The sequence below is a fragment of the Pituophis catenifer genome, unplaced genomic scaffold (genome assembly GCF_029215685.1).
Source record: "Pituophis catenifer annectens isolate HBS135680 unplaced genomic scaffold, rPitCat1.0.hap2 SCAF_4, whole genome shotgun sequence".
NCBI classification, from domain to species: Eukaryota; Metazoa; Chordata; class Lepidosauria; order Squamata; family Colubridae; genus Pituophis; species Pituophis catenifer.
The window spans coordinates 106,318,075-106,336,207 of record NW_027256884.1 but is presented as its reverse complement, the minus strand read 5'-3'; the positions used below and the strand labels follow the sequence as shown (position 1 = coordinate 106,336,207).

At 38.2% G+C, this 18,133-nt stretch overlaps 1 protein-coding gene across 1 annotated transcript; it reads left to right on the top strand.

Annotated features, from left to right (window-relative positions):
* The first annotated feature begins 327 nt into the window (after nt 1-327).
* KL (klotho) lies at nt 328-16,592 on the top strand. Its single transcript, XM_070943857.1, has 5 exons — nt 328-1,083; nt 11,316-11,826; nt 13,320-13,585; nt 14,127-15,243; nt 16,198-16,592. Exons 1-5 carry the CDS (start codon nt 328-330, stop codon nt 16,590-16,592), a joined length of 3,045 nt encoding a protein of 1,014 aa, XP_070799958.1.
* The last annotated feature ends 1,541 nt before the right edge of the window (nt 16,593-18,133 follow it).

Here is an 18,133-nt window from a genome sequence, read left to right as displayed (position 1 = left end):
CCTTTCCCCCCAGACGCCCTCCGAGCAATCCTCACCCCTGGTGCGGAGGGCAGGGATCGTGGCTTCCCTATCTCCTCCCTCTCCTCTTTCGTTCCCTCTCCCTTCTGCTGATTTGGAACAACTCGGTTAACCTCCCTTTTCCATGGAGGAGGAGAAACCCCCCCACTCCCGGCGCGGTCCCAGGTAATTATTAATAGCTCCGCGGGCAGGGCAAAACAAGGAATAAACTGGGTTTGCGGGGGGGGGCGGGTGGCGTGAGAGAAGGCAGCCGGCAGGCACCGTCTCTTCTCACCCGCATCTGTTCCTGGACGTGGCCCCGCCAGCGGAATGATTCCCGCCGCGACGTCGGGGCTGCCGTTCCTCGTCCTGGGAATAATGTTCCTTTGCCGCCCGCTAGCTGGAAAGCCAGGCCAGGGCGAGGCCACTTGGTCTCGCTTCGCCCGCCTGCCTTTCCCGGACGACGCGCTCTTTCTCTACGACACGTTCCCTCGGGGTTTCCTTTGGGGAACTGGGACCGCGGCGTATCAGGTGGAAGGCGCCTGGGACCGGGACGGGAAAGGGCCTTCGGTGCTGGACACCTCCACGCACCGCTCCGCGTCGCCTTTTAGAAACTCGCCCGAGCTGGCCTCCTGGGACTCGGCCAGCGGCAGCTACGACCACCTCGACCGCGACCTGGACGGCCTGAGCGCCTTGGCGGTCTCCCACTACCGCTTCTCGCTAGCTTGGGCGCGCCTCCTACCGAACGGCACGGCGCCCGCCAATCCCGCCGGTTTGCGCTACTATGCGCGCCTGCTCTCCGGCCTGCGGCAGCGTGGCATCGAACCGGTAGTTACCCTCTACCATTGGGACCTGCCCCAGGCCCTGCAGGACCGTTACGGCGGCTGGGAGAACCCGATTCTCGTCGAATTTTTCTTGGACTACGCCCGGTTCTGTTTCCAGCACTTTGGCCGCCACGTGCGCTACTGGCTCACCATAGACAATCCTTACCTCGTGGCGTGGCACGGCTACGCCACGGGCAGGCTGGCCCCAGGGGTGCGAGGCGGGCGGAAGATGGGCTACAAAGTGGCGCATAACCTCCTGAAGGTAAGGATGGAGTACAGAAAGGATCCTCAGCTTCTGTGGGCCTAAATGCTGTTCTCTGCTAAGCATTGTTTCATTGAGCGCTTGTCCGAAGTAGCTGGCCAGATGCTGACTTTTATCCAGGATAATTAATGATCTCCTTGGGAAGTACACGGATTCCTGTCCCTAAGGTGCTTTTTTTCCAAGGGGCAACTGGACTTTCTGGTTTTTCTTTGAAGATGTTTCGCTTCTCATGCAAGAAGCTTCTTCAGTTTCTTGGATGAGATGTGAGAGTCTTCAAAGAAAAACCAGAAAGTCCAGTTGCCTCTTGGAAAAAAAGCACCTTTGGGACATCCATGACCTGGATGACTGAGAATCTCCATAAACATTTACTCGGATTCCTGTATTTCCATCCAGTACGCCTTGTTACGCAGGCTGGCTGAGAGTTGTGAGGAGCAGTTGTGTATTAACCATTAAGCAGACTAAGCACCTGCTAAGGGCACCAGGCCCAGAGCGGGCACCACAAAGTTGAGAAAGAAAAAAAAAACCCAATGAAGATTTGTAAAAAAACAAAGGAGGGGGGCACCAAGATTTGTCAGTGCCTAGGGCACCAGTGAGCCTTAATCTGCCACTGGTGAGGAGTTGAAGTCCAATAGTGGTGGGGGCCACCAAGTTGGTTGGAGATTGATCTTAATATTCCATTCCTGTGCCACTGTACTCAGAAGCAATTTCCAGTGGGCTTTGGTGGGGTTTTACTCCCAGCTGATATAGAGTTAAACTGCTAGACCTTGGCAGCAAATAAACAGTCTTGAGGTAGATTAAACATTAAATTATTATAGTTTAATGTTACTAGATTATGGCAACATTTCAAGAGTTTCCCCAACTGTAGATTTAAACTCAAATGCTAAGATTTGCAGCAAATGAACATTTGAGTAAATTGCCATTTGACAGAAAACTTCAAATGGGAATGAGCAGATATATAACATAATAGGCATAGACACAGATACTGAAAACCTTGCTTTCCATGGGTTTGTCTGGCTAGTATGAATAGAAATGAGACACTTTCCTGACATTTAACCCACTTGGTAATGAAAACAAATCACAAGTTATCCTGCAGTAATCTAATAGGATTTTATTGATACTCTTCACTCACTTATCAACATGAAGGTATGTAACAGTTACAAAAAGTGTTAGTGGTCGCATTCTCTACACCAGTGTTTCTCAATCTTGGCAGGTTTAAGATGCAAGGACTTCAACTCCCAACTTCTTAAACCTGCAGAGGTTGAGAAACCTTGTTGTAAAGAACCACCATGTGTTCCCATGAACTTCTCAGACATTCCTGGATGTCTGAAACAAAGATCAGAAAGCTGGATTTTAAAAAGAGGCGATCGCACGCAAAGCGCGCACACAAAGAAAACCGGTAGTAAAGCCAGTTAGAACCCACCCCTGCAAGAAGAGAAGTTTTCAACACTAAAATTGGACATAACTCACTAGGGAAAAATGCTTGAGTTTAGTGACAGCCTAGTTGGCTTCTGACCATTTTTCACAGTTACAACCTCAGGGTAACAGTAACAGAGTTGGAAGGGACCTTGGAGGTCATCTAGTCCAACCCCCTGCTCGTGCAGGAGACCTGTACTAGGTATTCAAACCGCCAAACAGCTGACCTTTCTGATGGACAAGCTCAGTGTCTTAGCCACTGAGCTTAGCCACTGAGCTTGAGATATACGTTTCATTGTAAAGAAAATAGCGGAAATAGATTCCACTGTGTTGAATGAAATTTACCCCATTAGCAATAATGTTCTCAATCTCCAACCATTCAGTAATTATCTGATTTTCTTTGATGTTTTTTATCTTAGTGCAACATCTTAATTTAACATTTTAATATTGTTAATCACTTCTGTTTTCTACCTAACAATCTATATGTATATATAAAGATACAGTAGACACAGTTTTTTTTTTAAAAAAGCTATATTTTAAAAAAAATATGGAAAAAAATCATTTTTTTTTGTTATTCCTAGAAAGGTTTGAGGGAATGCTTTTCATAAAACATGGCTTGAACATACCCACTTTTTTGTAATGGCAGTACTCAGATGATAAATAGTTGTTGGAAATTATTTTATAAACTCCAATTAACCTAATAATTGTATTGCCCTTTTGACATGGATTTTTAAAAAAGATCTTTAAAGACCTTTAAATATTTTAAGGATGTCTGAAATTATAATGAACTGTCAAATGTAAAAAGTTAACAGAATTTTTAATAAGATACATTCTACTTGTGGCTAAAAGTATATTACAATGTAAGGATATTAAATAAACACATTAAAATAGCAGAGGTTAGCACTGCGTGGACTATGAAAACTAAACAAAGTGCCAGAACAAATAGATTACCGTATATGTGAAATGGCTGATTAAACTATTTCATCAAAAGTAATCATAATAGTGATAACATATTATAGCTACTGAAACTAGTGCAATAAATTATTCCTACTGGTATTAAATAAAAAAAATCAAATTATAGAGCAGTGATGGCTAACCTTTTCTGAACTGAGTGCCCAAAGAACATGCCCGAACCTCCAAAATGCAATGCATACACGGCCCCCGCAGGTGCTCCATCCCCCTGTGCATGCATGCTTGCCCCACGCACGTGCCCTGCGCATGCATGTGCGCCCCCCACATGTGTCCCACCCCCACGCATGTACGACAGAGACCCGAAGATCAGCTGGCCAGCAGGAGGCGCACACACATGCGTAGCAGAGCTGAACTACAATGACAGCTCGCATGCCATCAGAGAGGCACTGCGTGCCACGTCTGGCACATGTGCCATAGGTTCACCATCATGATTATAGAGGATTCACTGTTTTTTTCAGTCCAATAGAAATGTGAAATGCACAGACTATTAAAAGGAACTAATTTAGGTCTGTTATCTAGTCCCTGAATTTAATAGGGTTCAGTACTAAACCAAGGATGAAGGGACAAAAGGACTAGTTTAGGCCTGTTATCTAGTTCCTGAATTTAATAGGGTTAAAATGGTGATTTTGTGGTTTTGTGATTCCAGGACACTGTAATAAATACATGTCAGTTGCCAAGCACCCCAATTTTGGTCAAGTGACCATGGGAATACTGTAGTTATAAATGTGAGGACCCATCGTAAGTCACTTTTTCAATGCCATTGTAACTTCAAACAGTTGCTAAACAAATGGTTGCAAGTCGAGGACTACCTGTACATAACTATATAATCCTTCTATATGCTTAATTACTTGGAAATAAATCCTTCCTGGGAAAAACTAATCTCTATGATTTGACACTGACTTGATGGCAATCAGTCAAATCTTTTCCATCCAGGAGGACATATCACTCCACAAGGGTTTATAACAGGTTGCATCAGGGTTGTGTTGACCTCGGGGGGTCGTGACCAGGCTGAGCATGGCTAGTTCAACATCACTCGTGTTGGAGGCATAGGTGGTGGCCCGGGTGAGGTTGGGAGGATCCTCCTCCAGCCCTCTGCCAGTGAAAATGGAGCTCGGGAGGACCGTGCGTGGCCTCCCGAGCTCCAGTTTTGCTGGCAGAGGCACTGCAGGCTGATCCTTCCCTGTTTCCAGGGTGGCCCCATGGGCCAGATCTAAGCATCCCGCGGGCCAGCCTTGAGTTTGACACCACTGGTGCAGGGGTGAAATGCTTCCGATTCGGACCGGATCACCCAATCCGGTAGCGATGGCAGCGGGTGGTTCAGAGAACCGGTAGCAAAAATCCCTGCGCTGCCACCCCACCCCCCATGCCTAGCTGAGCTGCGTGGTCACCAGAGGCTGTTTTTTTATTTTTAAAAGCATTTTTTCTACAACCTCTTCAGCTGAAAAAAATGTTTTTAAAAGTAAAAAAAAACAGCCTCTGATGATCGTACAGCTCAGCTGGGATTGTCAGAGGCTTTTAAAAGCATTTTTTCTACAACCTCTTCGGCCAAAGAAGTTGTAGGGGGGGAAAATGGCTTTAAAAGCCTCTGGCAATCCCAGCTAAATTGCCTGATTGTCAGAGGCTTCTAAAAGCATTTTTTTCTGCAACCTCTTCAGCCAAAGAGGTTGTAGGGGAAAAAAAGCCTTTAAAAATCTCTAGCGATCCTAGCTGAGTTGCCTGATCGTCAGAAGCTTTTAAAAGCTTTTTTTTCTGCAACCTCTTAAGGTTGTAGAAAAAATGCTTTTAAAAGTAAAAAAAAAAAAAGTTGGCCATGCCTACCCAGTCACATTACCCCCCCACCCCCCCACCAAGCCACGCCCACAGAACCGGTAATAACAAATTTTAGATTTCACCTCTGCCCTGGTATATAATGTGGCAGTCTAAATTTGTTTTATGATTTGAAGGATTTGATAAGATTAAAGTTTTTATGCATGTACAGTTTTATAGTACTTTACAAGTTACCAACAGTAAAAATCAAGAGTACTCCCCAGCCAAACATCTTATTGGCATCAATTGTTGAAATAATTGTGCAATTGTGACAGTGGGATATTAATGTCACCTACAGTGTAGGATCTGTATTAACTCCAGCATCCAAAGTAGATATGAGTAATTTGTATCAGTGTCTCTATTAAAACCAGCACAGTATCACAATTTTCAGGAGATGTATTATCTGATATATTAAGAAGAATATAAAATCAGAAATGGTTGTGAAGGCTATTTCATCATTTAAAACTGTAAGCAATGATTTCTTCAAAATGTTGCATGTAGCAGTTAAAAGTGAAGCAAAATATTTTTTTTCCAAAAAAGAATGTGGAACTAATATATTTAACATTATTAAAAGTCACTACAGTAATTAATGCAATTAATTAATTAAGTAATTAAAAATACCTAAAATGGTATCTTTGGTTTGGAGAGTTTACGAATGAGGATGCCGTAGCCAAGATGGTTGCATGCAATGTTCACAATAATATTAAATTGATCAGGTACAGAGATAAAAACAACTTATTTAGATGTGTTTTCTAAAAAAAAAAAGAATTATGTCAATAAATCTAACACCTTCATTTTTTGTTACCACTTCATCAATTTTATTTGCAAGGCCTTGGCATTCTGTATAATTTGGGGCCATATCATTCTTGTGAACTCTCCTATATGTACACTGGCGTTACAATTTGTTTATTGCATTAGAGATTAGATTAATTACTCATCTTCTGTTTCTTGTAGCTTTTCAGCCATAAGGCTTGATTAATGTGCCTTAATCAGTGAAATGAAACTGAGTTAAACAACTCCGCATCTTGTCTTGTGCACTGAACAGTGACAAGTTCTTCACATAAATATATTATAACAATATTTGTCAAATTTGTGTGAAAGTTTTGAGGTTAGAAGCTTTAATTAACAAAGATCAATATCAAGAAAAGATTAATCCTTGGAAAAAATGACTTGCGGCACAATCTTGTGCAACGTTGTTCAGGTTTAAAGAGTGAACATAAGGAAGAGTTCCAAGTATAGATTTTGCACAAAAAACATGAAATCTTTAGTTTAAAAAAATGGATAGCAGGTAAAAAACTTCTGCTTAAAATTCTGATACAAATGCCTATCAATAAGAACTAGTTACACTAAACTCATAACCTGGCTGTTTGCAAGGCAGGCAGGCTTATCTCAAAATGAATGTAGGTACAAAGGAAGATTAATGCATGCTCTCCAGCAAATTCCTGAGCAGTTGCTCAAAATCATCAAGTAAAAAATAAAAATAGCAAAAATGAGGTAGGCATCAATAAGATGTACTCAGTTCAAGAAGAGACTGAAAAGGTGCAGTTTTCATTTGGAGAACAATTCCTAACATACGAATTATGTTTTACATGCTTAATGTAGTCTTCGACTTATGACTATAATGGAGCCGGAAACTTCTGTCATAAGTGATTGTAAGTTGAGGCCCCCACATGACGACCCAATTTTATGAATTTTTTGTGGCAGTTGAATAAGTGAATGCCGTGTCCCAGTCATTAAACAAATCCATGTATTCCTATGGGTGTATTTTACCGGAAACCAACAAAAAAAGTCGCAAATTGAGGTAATGTGAATGTGGAACACTATAATCAACCTGCCGAGTGCCCAAAATATGGTTAGGTGACTACAAGTTGTTTGTAAAGCTGTTGAAACTCTGGAACTGGTTGTACATAACTTTTGGCAAGGCTGTCATAATTTTGAATGTTAGGTCATTAAGTGAAGACTACCTATATATTTAGTTGGGTTCTCATGCCAGCAGAACAGAATTCAGTACAACAAATTCCACTTTCCTTTTGTGTGTTCCTTAAATCTGGAAGGATTATGAGGATTCTCTTAAGAGGCATTCAGTAGAGTGCTTCAGGAAGAAAAAGGGAAGTTCAACAATAGAGTCTCTTTGAGTAGATTTCACCTCCCATTGATCTCATAGATATATTTTTAAGGCAACAGTGCAGGACTGTTTTAACATTGCCTTCATCCAGGGTTCATTTTTGACTTCCCAGTCTAGCCTTGATCATTCTGTTTTTCTGTTTATGTCCCTTCCCTTTAATGTTCAATGGGAACATATCTTTGATCCCCACTGCAATTAAGACAGTAGTTGTTAAGAATAAGGGAATTGTCTTTTTTGATTTCTGAAATACGAAGTTCTTGCCTTCTCATGCTTCTTATTTGTTGTCTGTCACATCCTGTCAGATGTAAGTACCGGTAACCAAGTGCATTTGTCGAGTTCAAAACACAGAAGAGTTTGTTATCTATACACAAGAAACTAGTCAACTAAGGGACAAAGCTAAATTTACTCTAGATAAAGGTTAACAGAATTCACAGAAGGCTCTTGTGGCAACATTACAACTCCAAAAAGATGACATGTTTAACCCCACCTTTCAGCTCAGCCTGATCTTCTCCTACACATCCTGAATGTCACTTTGACATTTTCAGCTTTTTAACTTGCCTATCTGGTAACTTTTTTCCTTCCCCCCGCTCCCAGTTTTTTTTTTTTTAATTTGATTTATATGCCGCCCTTCTCCGGAGACTCAGGGCGGCTTACAATGCGTTAAGCAATAGCCTTCATACTTTTGTATATTTATACAAAGTCAGCTTATTGCCCCCACAAACTGGGTCCTCAATTTACCTACCTTAGAAAGGATGGAAGGCTGAGTCAACCTTGAGCCTGGTGAGATTCGAACTTACAGTAATTGCAGACAGCTGAATGATAATAACAGGCTATCAGTCTGCTGAGCCACCAGGCCCTTTGCATGTTCATAATATTTTCTACTTTGTTTTCAGTAAATTGTGCCATTTTTTTCTTAATCTACTATATTAGCTGTTATAAATTTCCCATGTGATAAGAAAAATTGCTGATACTTTTTATTAGAGATAGGTCAATACAATAATTATATTTATTGGTGACTGGAAACTACATTTTCTCTTTGCTGAAAAGAAGAGAACAATGAACTTGTGATTTTTGGGTTTGAGGATTGAAAAAGGTAATTTATGAAAAGAATGAAATTATGATGTAACCTTAGAGAGAGAGGATAAAATTCAAATGCATTTACATCTGCTGTCAAAAAGATTAGAACTTTATAATTCCTGCCTGCCTGCCAGCCAGCCAGCCAGCCTCCCTGCCTCTTTTTCTTTTGTATTTCTTATTCATTTTCTTTTCTAATATTCTATTGTTTTTATCTTTAAATTTTTTCTTTTAAATTTCTTCAATAAAAATTATACTAAAATAATAACAACAAAAGAGGAAATTTGCTGATACTGATTCCGAGGGCATAGCAGGAATATTGAAATGGCTATTTACGGACACCTATATGGCTCCTTGGACTAGGAGAGGAACATTTATCCAAGGCCCTATTTAAATATGGGAACCAGTTTTGTTAAAAGGCTAAGAGGTTTTACTCTTATTTGACTGCTGATTTTTCAGTTGCATTAAAGTTTCGTGATGATGAATCCAAAGTGCAGAGAAATTTTCACAAAGATGCAAGTATAATACAACCTATATATACAACCTATAAATAATAGTACTGTGGTTTGTCAAAAATTTAGTATGTTCTGTTTAGTTTGTTATTGGTGGGATGAGGTATAAAGTGTCAGTATTTAATTCTGAACTTCCTTCATGAGGTTATCTCAATAGACACAAGTTATCCTTTTGTGTTTTCTCATGCACAAATTCATTCTCTGCAGTTGAGAGACAGACATGATCCAATTTGTGAGAACATCAATTTACATTTAATTTTTCAAAAACTTCATAAAAAATAAAGACAGCTAGTTAGATTTCATTCTTTGAACAGTGTCCTTAGTTTTTTCTTACTGGTTAATGTCACATGCATCCAAAATTCACTCATCATTGCTATTAACAGTATGCTGAGTTTGTATTGAAATTAATCACACTTCTTAATTTCTTGAAGAGGACTGTAAAATAGATATTAAAACAGATTAGAGAGATAGCTAGTTCACACATGCTAAGTCATGATTTTTGTTAACAACATTTTGCTGAAGGAGTCACAACTGTTTGGGTACATAAATTATGATAAGGATAGTTTACAAACCAGTAGCTCGTTTGTAAAAGGTTTACAGTACCTTTTGGTTTACAAAGGTATTATAAACCTTTGCTTTGTCAAATATGACAAGGGTAGTGGTCATCCAGACCTTGGTGGAGAAGGAGTTCTAAAGGGTTGAGGCAGTGACAAAGAAGCAACCCTTCCAGGCCCCAAACCACATTTACCTCATGTCTTGAAGGAATTTGCAGCAGCATCCGAGTCTTGAGCGTATAAGATTTTAAATGTTAACATAGTAATTTGAACTGCATATTATTTTTGTCTTTTCACTTTGACTAATGCCTGATAAACTTGGAAATGTACCTAGGACATTAATTTTTGTCAGCCTTTTTACTAGTAGTTTTTGTGTATATTAAGGCTTGAGCATCTTGATTGCAAGAATCTGGATGAGCAGAAGATGGTAGAGAAACTACAGGCAGAGGAGGCATGCTGCGGGTCCTGTCAGTCTGATTATTCCAACTGGCCTTCTCTGCTGTTGTTCCTGCCCTTTGGAACATGTTGTTCTCCGATGTAAAGCTGGCCCCAAACCTCCTATCTTTTCATATGGGCATAAAGACCTGGCTCTGCCAGTTGACTTGGAGCCCCAAAGCAGGAACAACACAATGGAAATGGTTGATCAAGAAGCAACAGATCCCACTTCCCCCCATTCTGTTCTCACCTTCCCCATTATAATTGGTTTTAACATATTTATATTTTAATGTATATCGATAGATAGATTTCTGATTGTAAGCCACCCAGAGTTACCTTGTGTAAGATGGACAGCCAATAATTTTATAAATAGGCAGGCAGGCAGGTAGGCAGGCAAGAAAGAAGGAAGGAAGGAAGGAAGGAAGGAAGGAAGGAAGGAAGGAAGGAAGGAAGGAAGGAAAAAGAAAAAGAAAAAGAAAAAAAGAAAAAGAAAAAGAAAAAGAAAAAGAAAAAGAAGAAAAGAAAAAGAGAAAGAAAAAGAGAAAAAAAAGAGAGAGAAAGAGAGAGAAAGAAGAAAAAGAAAAAGAAAAAGAAAAAGAAAGAGAGGCAGAGAGGCAGGGATGGATGGATGGATGGATGGATGGATAGTCATTTCTTTCAGTAGTTGACCAGATGTTTGCAGTTCAGTTATGGTAACCTTCAGTTTACCTCTTGGAGTAAATAACATGCAAAGGGCAGAAAATGTTAGAAGAAAAAGAGTATGAGTATGAATATGAACATAAATATAAATAAGAATATGAATTGGAGTAAGAACCATTTGGCATAGTAATTGATTCTGATATTGAGTTTGGAACACTTTAATTGCGGGCGCCATTGTTTAGTTATGATGTGTTTGTTTTCAGTTGTCATTTACAGCTTTTGTCTGCTTAGCTCTTTTTTTGTTTAATCCTGTGTGTAGAAAGTTTGCTGCCAAATGATTTATTTTTTATTTTGTTGATGGCCATTACATCATTTCAAATGGGTGCTATGGGGTGTGGGTTTGCTTTGACCCTATTACAGTTCAGTAGAGATGGATGAAATATTTCAGGCCAAGATTCAAAGTCATGGTGAACTTTTCTGTTCATGTTAGCAGAATAGGGCTGGTATTTTCCCCCAATTCCCACCCAGCTTTTAAAGTCATTTAGAAGCCATTCATTTTGCTGTGCTCACTTAAACATTGCCATGGTCTCAATTGTTTGATTAGTGACTAACATAATTCTGTTTGACCATATAAATAAAATACAAGAATATTAACAGCTACAGAAACATTGGTTCACTACTGTATTTCTGTCTTTTCTATAGGCCCATGCCAAAGTGTGGCATCTTTATAATGACAATTTTCGTCCTACTCAAAAAGGCCAACTATCAATTGCTTTAAGTTCTCACTGGATAAAACCTCAAAACATGACCGAAAAAAATATAAAGAATTGTCAGAAATCTCTCGACTTCGTGTTGGGCTGGTTTGCTAAGCCTATATTTACTGATGGAGACTATCCTCAGAGCATGAAACGTTATCTTTCCTTGACATTACCAGAATTCACTGATGCAGAAAAGAACTTAGTCAGAGGAACAGCTGATTTCTTCGCTCTTTCTTTTGGAGCCACATTAAGTTTTAGTCGTGTGGAAAAAGACATGCTGTTCCAGCAGCATCAAACTCTGAACCTGAGGCAGCTACTTTACTGGATAAGCAGGGAATATAATCCATCACAGATCTTCATTGTGGAAAATGGTTGGTATGTATCTGGAAGTACAACGACAGATGACGCCAATTATATGTATTACCTTAAAAATTTCATACTGGACACATTAAAAGGTAAGGTTGCCTTTGGCATTCTGGTCAGGATACATTAATTAAGCCACTTACAATGTTTGAGCGAAGCATTTTTCATATGTCAATTAAATAAATTCTATTTATTACATTAATGAACAGGTATTTCCATGCAGAAGGTTTAAGCAGTAGGTAGTGGTTTTCCTTTTTTCTTTCTTTCTTTCTTAATAAGTTATTTTCTTACCCTGTTTCCCCCAAAATAAGACATCCCCTGATAATAAGCCCAATTGGGTTTTTGAGCGCATGGCAATAAGGCCAAGCCCTTATTTCAGGGTTCAAAAAAATATACGACAGGGTCTTATTTTCGGGGAAACACAGTATGTTTCCCTGAATGTATGTACAGTATGAAAGGAGATACGGGAAAATATGGGAAGATTACAACTGAAAGGCCATATAAGATGAATTCCTTGGAAAGTTCCATACATGAGGGGAAATATTTGAATGTGAGAAATCTTGATTGGATGAGATTGCAATCTTGTTCCAAAAAGAAAAGATTTACCATTTATCATTGCAAAATCATTTTCTGAACAAGAACTGATATTATCTAAAAGGTTGAATCATGGCAACTGGACCAAATTTTGTTAATCTCAGATGTTTCGTTGCACATTTCATCAGTGAAAAAAAAAATAGGCAGAGAGTCAGACAGTCAACTCTTGTCACACCAACTTCAGGGGTTTCTTTCAAAATTGTATTGCAATATATCAATGAAGACTCAGTAAGACTCAATATGCAGCTGTACATCAGTTACAAATATACCTATTTATACTTCTTTGAAAATGAACTCAAGTGTTGGTAAATACATCAGGAGGAAAAATTAATTTTTATTTTCAAGTAACAGCTGAACTATATCATTTCCCTGTGGAAAATTGAGTTTGCTATACACTGGTATCAGGTTGTATTAATTTTTGTAGCTTTTGCTAAATTGTGGTACATTTATAATTCCAAATTCAATTAACACTTGTTTACTATTGCAGTTTATAACTTGCAAACTTATAATAAAACAGACAAGATATACACATGCACACTACTTTGTGTGCATTTTAGATGTTATAGTAGGGGGATTGCAGGAAAAGAGCCTATATTTAAAAAGGTTGAGAAACTATGTCTGCATATATTGCATCTCTGTTTTTGCTGTCTTGAATAATTTCCATACTAATGACTTGCATCATTTTCTTAGTATCACTCAGCCATTGTTGAAGTGATATTATTGTAATAAAGCCTACCCATATTTTAAATTCAGTATTTCTTTTGTTGGTTTCTGTCAGCCCATCAAATTGGCTTCTATTCTGTTTCTTTTCTTTTTTTTTTTTTATTCTAGCCTATTTAACCCTCCAGCTGTTTTTGAACTGCAACTCTAAAATCTTCTGGAAGGCTCTATTAAGCCAAAGCCTTTACTGCAAAACAGATGTAACTGTTTAGAAGTGCACAGTGTTTAATGAACAGAGAAATTAGTTCTGTATTTATTGTTTATTCTTCAGCTATCAGATACGATGGAGTTGCTGTGATGGGGTATACCGTTTGGTCCCTCATGGATGGTTTTGAATGGTTCAGAGGCTACGTTCGACGGGGCTTATTTTATGTTGACTTTCAAAGCCAGGATAAAAAAATGATAATGAAATCTTCAGGTTTGTTTTACCAAAAGCTGATTCAAGACAATGGTTTCCTCCCAACACCAGAAACCCAACCCTTTAAAGGAACATTCCCCTCTAATTTTGTTTGGGGGGTTACAGAAAATTTTCTTCAGGTAAGACAATTGAGAAACCAAATGAGATTTTCTAGTCTTTCTTTAGTGCTAATAGGTGATGATTTTGTCTGATTCAATACAAGCATTTTATAATCGTACCAATTTGATGGAATTCTCTGATAAATCTCTTCATAAATAACACCTCTCTCTCTCTGTTTCATATGGGAAATATCTATACACATCTAGAGATCAACTACAAAATTTATTATCTTTCAGCTTTTGTTATTTCCCTACTGTACAGGAAAATTTTGTTCCCTCCTAAGGAACCCACATGTTAGTGTTTGTAAACCGCCCAAGTCACATTAAGTGTGATGAGTGGTATAGAAATCTGATAAATAATAAATAAACCAATGGACAGTTTAACATTTTCTTACAAATAGATATGTTGGCAGAAATATGGAATAAACTCAGAGATGGTCATAAGTTTGCAAAAAAAAAAAAAAAAGATACAATTTTCAGTTGCCTTTGCGATAATATTAGCTTGTTGGTTGCTTTTTCTAATTGTGACAGATTTAATTCCTTTCTCCCTCTTTGTTTCTAGATAGATGCAAAACGATCTCAGTTTATTGACCCTAATATTTATACATGGGGATTTCACCAAACCAAGAATCACCTCAAAATTGATGGAAGTGGTGTTCTGAAACGGAAGCCTCACTGTGTTGATTTTTATCATGTTAGACTCCAGATTTCTTTACTTCAAAAAATGCATATCACACACTTTCATTTTTCATTAGTGTGGCCTTTGATCCTCCCTCTTGGCAATGAGACAAATGTAAACCAAACACTTCTATTTTATTATCAGTGTATTGTAAATGAACTGATCAAAGTCAACATCACTCCCGTAGTTGCTTTGTGGCAATCTGGAGCTACGAATCAAGGGCTCCCTTTTTCACTGGCCAGCAAAGGAGGATGGGAGAGCCAACATACTGTGGAAGCTTTTGTTGAGTATGCTCAGTTCTGTTTTAAAAACTTTGGACATCATGTCAAATTTTGGATCACCATGAATGAACCCAGTGTGAAATACCTGACATACAAAGCTGCACATAATCTCTTGAAAGCTCATGCCAAAGCATGGCACTTGTATGATAAAAAATTCAGAAAGATTCAAAATGGTAAAATATCAATTGCCTTACATGCTGACTGGATTGAGCCTGCCAGCCCCTTTTCAAAAAAGAGTGAGGAAGCAGCCAGGCGAGCTTTGGAATTTGACATTGGCTGGCTGGCAGAGCCAATCTTTGGGTCTGGTAATTATCCAGAAGTGATGCGACAGTTGCTTCGCCAAAAAAATGATCTAGGTTTTCATAATTCTCAGTTACCTTATTTCTCAGCAGAGGAAAAGAAACTAATATATGGCTCCTTTGATTTTTTTGCTCTGAGTCACTATACCACAATTCTTGTCGGTTCTGAAATAGACATTTCCAAAAAGTATGATCCCCTTCTTGATATCCAGATGGTAAAAGATTCAACTTGGCTGGAATCACCCAGCCAAACTCCAGTGGTGCCCTGGGGACTACGGAAGCTTCTCAATTGGATTAAACATAAATATGGCAATATCCCAATTTATATTTTAGCCAATGGAATCGATGATCAGAAGAATCCGTCCTATGACAAGCTAAGGATACATTACCTGGAGAATTATATTAACGAAGCCTTAAAAGGTAAGGATCTTGTAAAAAAAAAAATTAAACCATGTGTTTTGCTGCATTGGAACAATGTGTGTGGGAAAGACAGAGAAAAATATACTAGCACTGGGGCTTCAGATTATAAAGTAAATAAAAACTAAGGGTGTACAATGGCTTGAAGGCTAGGCAAGGAATTCCTGGTGCAAACAGCATCTGTTTGCAAGTCCTTAAACCAAACATGTTTTCTAGGATTACATACTTGGAATAACATTTGGGTCTTCAGAACCAAAGAATAGCAACGTTTACTGAAAATTTAGTTTTCACAAATACAAAGCAGGGTGAAAATATTTGTGTCTGAGAAAAAATAGAAAAACAACTTTGTTTTTTTTTTTACTATGAAACCATTGATTCTAAAGTATATATTTTATCCATGCAGTTACCTTTTAGGGGTCTTTTTTGGCTGCATTTGCAATCTCTTGTGCACATTTTTACCTGTCTGTCATCCTATCATCTTTTCTTCTTCCAAAGTTATACCACAGTGACATTTAAAAAATTGTATATTGCTTTATCTTCTGTTGCTGTGATGTAGTATGTCTTTTAATCTGTTGCTTTCAATGGCCAGGAAAGTTTTTAAAATTATTTTTTTCCTATGCAAAGATAAAGTAAAAGTAAAATAAGAATAGAGAGGAAAGGGTGATGGTTTTCAGTGTTTGTTCCAAACCAAGGTGAGTTGTTTGAATGTGATTACATTTTGATATTTTTATTTTAATGTAAAAGTAGGCATACGAAACTTAACATTTGAAAAGTGTGATAAATTTAGCAAAGATTATATTGTTTCTATCACTTCTGTATTGGTCATGACATTTGGTGGGTTACAAACTCAGTAGTCAAAAAATTTATACTAATGTACAAATAAGATTGCTGCTAAAACAAATACATCACTAATTTTTTGTTCTTCTGTTCTTTTCTCTGTGTGTGTGTTTTTTTTAGCCTACACCTTGGATGATGTTAATCTCCATGGCTATTTTGTCTATTCTTTCAGTGACAGAGGGGATTCCAGATCATATGGCCTCTACAATTACGTGATAAACAAGTATGAGGCAAAACCTTCACTGATGTACTATAGGCAGATAATAGACAATAACTCTCCTGGCTCAGAAAACCAAGACCAGCTCTGCCCCAAAGAGCTTCTTCATTGCCTAGAACGTGAATCTTTGCAACCCAGAAAATTTGTATTGGTGTTTACATCATTCATACTCTTTGCTTTCATTGTTATTATATTTCTGATGGCTTACTACTCCAAGAAGATTGAGAGACGATCAAAATACCCCTATCCAGTTCTTTGCCGCCTTTCACCTGTGTTACTTGGAAAAGTCTGGAAATAATTATGCTGTAGGCTGTAATTACTGTTGCACTGTGTAGGCCATCTAATGCTGTGGTTTTCTGTGGTGAATCATGTTCATGGAGTTTGTGTGATTCCTCTTGGGATTGGTGTTAGAATTTTGACTTTTAGTTCCTTAATATTAATTCCATCTCTCTTCTCCAATAGTTGCTTTCATTCATCAAGGGAGGAGCAGAATATTGCCCTTCCTTGCATAATTAGAAAAATCCCCATGTCATTGTTCACCTGCACCATGCTGATGGAGATCTCTTTGAGCAGATTGTCTCTTGGTGAGGATGAGATTTGAAATAAATAACTTGTTCAAATGCTGAGGGGAGGACTGCTTGTTCAGTATGCTGTCAGTGATGCCTTCTTTCAATACATTCCCTTTTCTCCCCTCTTTTCTATTTCCTGTTTTATACTCCAAAACTTGATTCACCTTCTTCGTGCATGAACATGCCTAGTTTTTTTAATGAGCTAATTTTAGTTCCTGTTCTAGGAACTAGGATTTTATTTCCATAATCGTTGTACTCTCCTATTGTTTCCTGATTATATATCTATTTAGTCACCATGAGAGCCTTTTTTAGCTGGAGGTTTAAAATTAGACTGATGAAGCTATTAATTTAGATATATTATATTTTTAATAATAAACCCCTGGTTATTGAGTTCTCAGGATAAAATTAACACCTTATAAAGTCTTAGACTTTAAGAGCTCAGGGATAGTGCCTCTGATTTTTAGGCAGAAGGACACGTATTCAGTCCATGTATATAGTGTTTGGTCTGAAAGGCTCAATTATCAGTATGTACAAATAATATTGTACTAGATGGATAAATGTTAAGTCAATAACTGTGTTCTTGCTGATTCTTAAAATCGAAAGTCAACCTAAAAAAAATCCAGCATACAAGAAAGAATTCTAAAGGCAAGAAAAACCATCATCTTAAAACTGCATTTTCATCATCTATGAATTGATAAGCAGTTGTGAAGGTGCTCAAGTAAATTTTCCTATAAAAGAGAAAATTATATAGTCAAATATGAATGTCTGAAGTATCTGATTTCTGTAGAATTTTCAGTTAATTAATTTATGTAAAAAGAGGCAGCCAGGGTAATTTTGCAGCTCATTCTCTTTTTACTGGCTGATGCTGCTCACACTAGTGAAAGATTGGATTTTACATAGGAAAGCTGTAAATAGGGCCGGAGTAAATAAAACAACTGGTAAGCAGTGAAAGCAATATTAGTCAGACAGTAACTGCAAGATTGGATATTTTCAGGTAAAATAACGGAAGTCCTGCCCTAATCATTCCCTTGAAATGAGCCTTGAAAGGAAGAAAGTGGAACTAGCAACCAACAGTTTTAAATCACTCCTAGCTTTTATGTTTTTAAAGTTTATTTTTTCCTATTAGCATTTGGTGCAATCTTTACTCTCATTTGCAGTCATTCTGTGGAGATAGGCGGTAGACAAGACAGACAGATATAGGTAAATACATAATTAGATACGGATAGATAGAGATGATAGATAGCATGTGCTCATCCAACCTTTCTCCAAT